The sequence below is a fragment of the Haemaphysalis longicornis genome, unplaced genomic scaffold, assembly GCF_048455015.1.
Source record: "Haemaphysalis longicornis isolate Haplotype H1 unplaced genomic scaffold, Haemaphysalis longicornis Haplotype H1 scaffold_6, whole genome shotgun sequence".
NCBI lineage: Eukaryota > Metazoa > Arthropoda > Arachnida > Ixodida > Ixodidae > Haemaphysalis > Haemaphysalis longicornis.
This window is the reverse complement of record NW_027526407.1, coordinates 118,375,631-118,383,451: the sequence shown is the minus strand read 5'-3', so window position 1 is coordinate 118,383,451 and position 7,821 is coordinate 118,375,631. Positions and strand designations below refer to the sequence as shown.

The following is a 7,821-nucleotide window of genomic DNA, read 5'->3' as shown; positions in this document are numbered from 1 at the left end:
TGGGACGAACTGTTGGGCTAGTGCATGGGGCCAGGTGGGATAGAAATCGGTTAACTGGCGGGCTAGTTTGGTTATACGAGTAGATTAGATACTTCGTGAGGAAGTGGGATCCATCAGGTGTCTTAGGAGAGCCCACGTGCGCTTCATACGGAGGCCGTTTCGAATGCTGTTACATACATTGTCCCAGGCTGCCTGGACTAGTGTTTGGGAGTGGGCTTCTATAGCCTTTACAAGAAGGGCAACGCGGATTTTGAGTAGCCGGTTATAACCTTGCTTACGCCAACGACGTTTAAGGCTGCCAAGAGCTTCCCACATGTACTGTAGCCTGGCGTCTACACGGGGAGATGGTATGGCTGGGCCTAGAGGACGTTGGTGTGTGTGAACATCGTGGAGAAGTTGTTGTGTGTACTGTGCTAGGGGTGTAAGTGTTGGGTCACTGGAGTTAGCAGAAGCACGACATTCCCGGAGCGCACCCCAATCGCTTATATGAGTTTGAACTTTGCGTTGGGGGTTAGGAGGTTGGTTAAAAGCTTGTACCTGTATATTGCGGTGATCGCTGCCTAGTGTATGGTCTAGACACGGCCAGGTGGTTGGCCCTGTGTGATAGGTAATCGTGATTACCGGTGTAGTGTCCCTTTTGATGCTATTTTTTTCTCGGGTTGTCGGATCAGGAGGTGTCTCTAGAGTGAAATGCTGAGTTTGGAAGAACTCTCATAGGTGCCTTCCTTTCTTAGTATCGCGTGGATAGCCCCAGGCCTTGTGGGGAACGTTGAATTCTCCAGTAATAATGTGGGGGTGCTGCGCAGCATGGTCTTTGTCGGCTACAAAGAGGGGTTTGAAGTTGTGATGATGTTCGGAGGGTTTACTATAGATGTTGAGTATGTAAATTGGTGGTTGAGTGCTGTTGGCGGGGAAAATGGTTCAGAAGACGTGAGAGATAGGGCTGTCAACAAGGCTGGCCCATTGTGCTGAGATGTTGCGCTGTACGAGAATGGCTGTGTCGTTGGGGTGTTGATAAGTGGTATAACCACAACACTTTGCTGGACCGGTGGGGTCTTGTATGGTGATGATGTGTGGTTGTTCTTTTTGGGGACTCAAGACGGCTGACCAGGGGGCCCTATTTCTGCCAAAACCACGACAGTTCCACTGCCAAACCAAAGTCTTTTACGGCGAGCCATTATCAGTTATGTCAAAAGTAGGAGCAGTGAGAGGTGGAAGGGCATTCGTTTGTGGAGCTGTGGCATGCAAGATGAACACCTTTTGTTTTATGAACTCCATGTGAGACTGTATTGTAGGTTGGCTCTGCAAGAGGCTTTAGATAAGTTGAGCTTGCTTTATATGAAGCCGCTACATACGCGTGAGCCTGTCTTCCCAGGGGGTCGTATTTGCAGAGTGCTTAGGGGGGTATTGGGCCTTTCGTTTTGGAGGGGGTTCTGCATTGGGCTGGGCAGTGCGAAGTTGGGCTAGGGTTTGTGGTAGGGAATCGTCTTCAGCTCTCATTGCCGTGAGCTCGGCGGGCATAGCCTGCATTTCTTGCAGTACACAAGGGGGAAGTTGGGAGTAGGGGGCTGATGGGATGGGGGGTTGTTGAGTGACCACTGCATAAGAGTCCCTTAGGCCGCTCACCTGTGATAGGTTGGTTGGCTGGCGGGAGGGTCCTGGCTGATGCATCCTTGGTCCGTTTGAGGTAGACAGGTGGGAGCGTGGCTCTACGATGTGTGGTTCTGTCTGCTCCCGAGGGTTGGTTTGGGTGTGGTGTTGATTTGGCGGAGAGTGGTGTTGATTGGTGTTCAAGGGATCCTGGCATGTTAAGGGTAACTCGACGAGGGTTGATCTTTCTGGTGTTCGTTCTTCGGGGTTTGCCGTTGCAGCATCTGTGCACACCTTGGCCATCAAACATTTTGCTAGCGGTACTATTTCCGCGCTAGCCTGCAAATTTATGCTTCAAAATGTAACCCCCCAGCATCCTATGGAGCTCCTCTGGTTACTGGCACACACGTGTTTAGACGGCGTGGAGGGGGCTCATAAGGCGGCGCGAGCACTCGTTACCCGTGCGCCAGACGATACCACTTCCCGTCAAGGAGTTTACTCCGCCGTAGAAACCTTTACCACCTATAGGCAGGTAACTGACTACTAACGCCTCTCCCGCTACAAGTTGCCCCCGGCTCAAACATCCATCCCCCCTCGGAGGCACCGCTGTGGCGCCTCCTCCAAACGAAACCGCTCCCCAACCGAGCCCTCCTTAATCACGTTTACCCATCCGGCTACCTTTCTCCGCTCTGCCCACATCGTGGCGCTAAATCCACAGTGCAACACCATGTGTGGGCATGCCCCTCTGGCCCCCACCCCACAATAACTTCCCCTTACCACTGGACGGAGGCCCTGGGCCGCTTGGATGAAGACTCTCAGCGCCCACTGGTCAAGCCGTGGTGACGGCCCTTCGGGCGGCCATGGTGACCTTCTAGGCCGGTGGTGCCAATAAAGGTTTTTATCGCTCTTTCTTTCATAGATCTTGCAGGTAATCTGTCGTTGCGTTTGCCATTCTTCACACTCGCTGCGGGTGATAGAATTCGTCTTGGCTGGCGAGCCGAAATCCATGGGCACGGCGCCCCATCGTTACCTCAATACCGGCGGCGCTGTGGAAGGGCAGCCGTACTCGTAAGTAGTCGTACCCCGCTACCTGGCGAATATCTTCTGTTGCCGAAACAGCCACCGTTTAATGTTCTGAATGGAGTACTTAGATGATTAGTGGATAATGAACCAAAAACGGTAGTGGAATCACATTTAAAACGGCATTTACGGCATTTTATGCAGAGAGCGACACGGAACCATACGTGCACTGATCCACGCCTGTTACAGCACCCCCGTAACCCCGTAGAAAATAAAAATCCCTGCCAGTTATTAGAACTGCCATACAGAAGTCGGTTTTTTTTTTGAAGCTGTTACGTATGTCAGTAGTTTGGCTGCAACATTACTTTGGGGCAAAATTTGCACAGTCGGTAGTGAAAAAAATATGCAAACACGGCACAGCAGTAAGAAAGCCTGCAGAAGTATTTTGCTCTAAAAGTCAAAGATGCGAAAGATAACAGATACAATGCACTCTAAGAAATGTGGGGAGTAGTTGAAGAATCAAACAGCGTTCCTATTCCTGCCAGGGTCGTTTGACACCGTCCGCACCTCGCGTGGCGTTAGATGGCGTGTTCACTCTACTAGGAAACCAGAATAAAACTGCTGGCGAACTCTCCCCGCTCTTGATGGAGCTAAGCGGCGGTTGTACCCCTTTCGCGGGAGAGAATAGAACAGCGTACCGACTCTGTCTCGCATCGATGGAGTTCGTATATCCTCCGCGAGAGAGAATAGAACAGTATATCGACTCTATCAACTTCAGCTGCACGCTTTCAGGTGTGCAAAAAGGCAGACACCTCTATGGCGGACGCGAACTCTTTGAAATCGTATGAAAAAGTAGTTACCTAAACAGCCACAGCGCCGGGCCATGAAACAAAGCGTACTTAAAATAAAGTGCAGCGTATTCAAAAGAGCGTGTGAGGTAGTGTTACACGTCCTCTAGGAATGGGTCATTTGTGTGTTCTAACGCAACGGTGTCCGTCGGACTACTTGAGCGTTGTACCTTTGCGCGGTCTTTTCATCGCGGCGGGGCTGGCGCACGGACGCGTCTCTCCGATGTCTCCGTCTCTTTTGTGGCATTGAAACCGCCGTAGTACTCCTGTACGTGTCTGTGAGGTGCGTTTTGGTGTCGGTGGCTGTGTTTGAAGTATACCTGACTGGTGGAATAACATCGTTTGGCTGCTGCGGCCGCCGCTGAAAACGTAAGTCACCATTTCAGTTTTTCTTGCGCAGTACGGGATCGAGCTCGCGCTCGTTCCCGCCAAAACTTCAGCTTTATTTATAACAACTGGCGCTCGTGAGTGCTGCTTAGCCTTGTTGGTTCTTGCGAAGAATTAAGTGGTCACATACATGTGCTTTCATTTGTGTGACACCAGTTCTAGCTATCCTTTTTCCGGCTTTGTGTTTTTCGAACAAGCGGCCGTGCTCCCATCGCGGGTTCACGACGTTCAGCATGCGTTGAAACAAGACTCGTGTGCAGTATAAGAGTTGCGGATTTATTAAGCTGGCTTCTTTAGGCACTGGACACATGTACGATTGGTACACGCAATTCGCATGCGACTGATCGTTACGACTGTCGCCACGAGTAGCCGTACGCGTGAATTTGAGACACATGGCCCGATGCGCGCATGCGATGTGTCGTCGGCGTCGCTCCGCCCACTGTTTTTGCTTTATGGTCAACTACGACGATCGCTGAGCTGAATTTGCAGATTCCGCGCGTTTTTTCGCAAGAAATTGATAAAGCAAGCAATCTTGAAGCGTTTTCTGCCTTCGGGAACAGTCCGCGCTCACGCCGGCCGCGCCTGCCAGCTCGACACACTCAGCGGCTCGAACCGGCGCAGACCACGGTAGCAACCGCTTGTCGCTGCTCTCCCGAATCAATCTGTTCGCTAAGAAGAAGTTCCACATGCGAAAAAGTAGGTGTTAATGTGGTGAAAAATTGTGCTAGGGATTGTTGTCAGGGCTTATTTTAAAAGCGGCGATCAGATATCTGCCGCTATGCAAGCCTGCGCTGACCGGCTGTGTATGCCGCGGCGCGCGGTGCGCCGAGCGGTCGAGAGATGGCGATACCTGCGCGGAAGCATCCAAACAGGCTACGCAGATGTCTTGGTCACCGATCGCTCAAACGGCCGTTATAGCCCAAATAAAGTTTCACATGCGAGAAAAAGGATGATAGTGTGGTGAAAAGTTGTGTTACGGATTGTCATCCGCAGTTGCACAGATAGCGGCGATCAAATGTCCGCCAGAATGCTAAGCCTAAGTTTCCAACACCCGAGCCGACCCGAGCAACGCAAGCCTGTTGCGGGCGGTTGGGGCTCAGCGGACTCTCGATCGCAATGACGGCACGACTGCATCTGGCTTGCCAGTCGCACGTCGTGAGCCTCCTCGGACCAGCGAACGACCCAAAACAGGCCCTAACGATCAATCGTAACGATCAGTCGCATGCGAATCGCGTGTACTAATCGTACATGTGTCCAGCGCTAGCTATAAATTGGCTTTCGTTTCATTATCTTCTTGAGCAACGTAAATATATTGTCGAGCGACAAGGTAATTACACTGCCGCCGGGCTTATCCGTCGGTTCCGTTCCCATCTGGCGCGTCTGACGAGGCAGAAGTGAGCGACGGCGACAGCAACACCGTAACCAGTTTATTACCCAATCAGTTAGGTTGGTAGCGTCGCTTTATTTGGTTACCCCTTAAAATATAACGCAGTCAAAGGTCACAAGGTTTCAATTCAACCTCCATGTTGGCATAGATGTCTTGCAAAAAAAAAGAACGTGAACGTTTGTGCGTTCCGAACCCATTGTGTAGTGCGTTGCCTTGTAGCCTCTGGTCCCGTGTTGTTAGAAAACAATACTTAACGCTAATAAAACGTTGTCGGTAGGAAATTTCATCGCGATTAATTGTTTATGTGGCTACAGTACCCACAACAAAATTTCACGGAACCGCTGGCGTGTTGCTTTGTCTATTGGACTTTTTTCTTATTACCTTGCGCGACTGCAATAAGAGTGAAGCCCATTTTCGGTGAAATTCCGTACTGTTTTCTCAAGAAAGAGCCAAGTAACGGCTACCGTAAAACGTAGTATTGAAAAATGAATACTGCAGTACGTTTTGTTTCATAGCGAGTGTTGACAAGCTATAGAACTTTAGGCTGAATATTTTCACGCGGACATGTGGTAAAACTGCTGCTAGGTGCTGTATTTAGTAAGCAGCGTGCATTTAGCATTATAGTGAACTTTTTTTTACTTATTACAGGTGCTACGACGTAAAGGTGTTTCCCGTGGATGTTTCCAGGGCTATTCTACAATAGTGCTGTTAAACAACATATTGTGATCGCCTGGCGTTCGGAAGCAGAAAGAGAGCAAAGATGCCTGGTGCGGCCGACAGCTGTAAGTAATAAACACTTCATCTTTGGTCACTTTGCCATAGTCATCTGGTAAATAAAAATGTGTCTTTTAGCCTTCATGGTGTCATTTGCATGCACTTTTGCTTTCTAGCATCGACTGACCTTAGTTGTGTTTTATTATAAATGTCATTAGAGACATAACATAACTGCGTAACCAACTTTCTGCTTGATTAAAAATGTGTCGCTTCCACTGCAGTGCATTAATGCTGTAGCTTTTTCAAACTGCCAAACACTGCAGTATTTTTTAACAAACTTATTTGGTCACGAGTAAGATTCGATGTGCAGCTTCAAGATTGATGGGGATTAGGAATGCGGTTGTGCGGCATTTATTTTCTGCTTGCCTCTTGTTACTCTCCATGATTCGGCCTTGCTACTGTTCACTGATCCCATGATTAATTCCAATAATGAGAGGCTGACAGTTTTGCTGTAATATTGCTTGTCTTCAAGCCATCCTTTTTGATAACACCATTGCACCAAGTACTTGCAGGTTGGCCTGAGGTTGCAGGTTCTCTTGTTGGTCTGGCTGCTTTTTCTGAAAGTGGTTGGTTGGAAAAAAAGAGGAGGAGGACCTTGTTGGTTTAAAATTTGAATAGGGGATCAGGACCCCGATGCTTTAAATTAATCCGTGCTCTCGTTCTTCTCAGATGGCTTTTCAGTTGCATTGCTGGTGAAAGAAAAGCCAGAGGCCTTGCTCTCAAAGCTGGTATGCATATTTGTCTTCTGTATGTTGAGTAAGTGAAATCCAGTGTAGTACTTGTGAATCAGGCTCAGCAATCACTATCACAGCAATTCAAATTTGCTAAAGGGAGCATTTTGCCTCATCAGTAGACAATTGTGAATGTTACATTGATGAATCGTTAGCGTAGTCACTAAATTGTTAGCTTTAAGTGTATAGACTACTAACTAGCGATTCGTTTTCCTGAGAATCGCTTTGTACAGTGGTTTGTCCACTGAGGAAGGAAGAGCAAAATACTGTTACTTGTGTTTCTTCTGGTACTTGCATTTGTGTGCTTTTTATGCAGGAGCCAGGAGAGACTTCCCTTTACCCCAGGATCTTGTTCTCGGGCCAAACTGCGGAGAAATCTGGAGCCGTGACCGTGCACTTCGAAGAGCTCCAGCTGACGGCTATGGACATAGTGGACGGGTTCGCTTTGCTTTTGGCGGTCTACTGGACCTTCAACATCCAGTATGCCCCAAAGACAAAGCGGACCTGTCTGCTTTTTTAGATGATGCTCGGCCTACCACCGACAGAGCAAATGGTTTCGGTCATAAAAGCAGCAACTGCAATACAGGTGGAGCGACGTGTGTGAGGATGTCAAAATAAAGCATGAAATGCAGTGTGAAAACGATTTGTCTTTTTTTTTCGGCTAAGCACAAACGACAGCTTTTTTTGTAAAGACGCCTTGCTATGTTTACTTGTGAAGTAATTTTACTGTATTTCAGTTTGTAAGCATGAAGTAAAGAGGGCTGACACTAATGCTGTTGTGGATGCTAAAGTGTAGTCTTGTTAAAGGTAACATCGTGCTGCCTCTGAATAGTAGAGTTCGGCAACTCGCAGGTAGTGCATAGATCCTGCTTTAAAGGAATACATTAGTTCTGACAAAGAGTAAGCTAGCCCTCCTTGAGGAGGCATTATGGGACTCTGGTTGAAAGAATACAATGATTCTGAAAAGAGTACGCTAACCCTTCCTGGTGAAGTATTGCAAAATGCTGTTTGGTGGAATAAGGTAATTCTGAGGGGTGGCAGAGTTATAGCAAGATTCTGGTAGAGAATTGTATAACTCCCTGAC

The 7,821-nt window shown here is 48.5% G+C and overlaps 1 protein-coding gene across 1 annotated transcript; it reads left to right on the top strand.

The window, feature by feature from the left end:
* Positions 1 to 344: 344 nt before the first annotated feature.
* On the top strand, positions 345 to 7,377 carry LOC144143217 (uncharacterized). Its single transcript, XM_077675004.1, has 3 exons — positions 345 to 372; positions 5,920 to 6,014; positions 7,054 to 7,377. Exons 1-3 carry the CDS (start codon positions 345 to 347, stop codon positions 7,255 to 7,257), a joined length of 327 nt encoding a protein of 108 aa, XP_077531130.1. The 3' UTR covers positions 7,258 to 7,377.
* Positions 7,378 to 7,821: the final 444 nt, after the last annotated feature.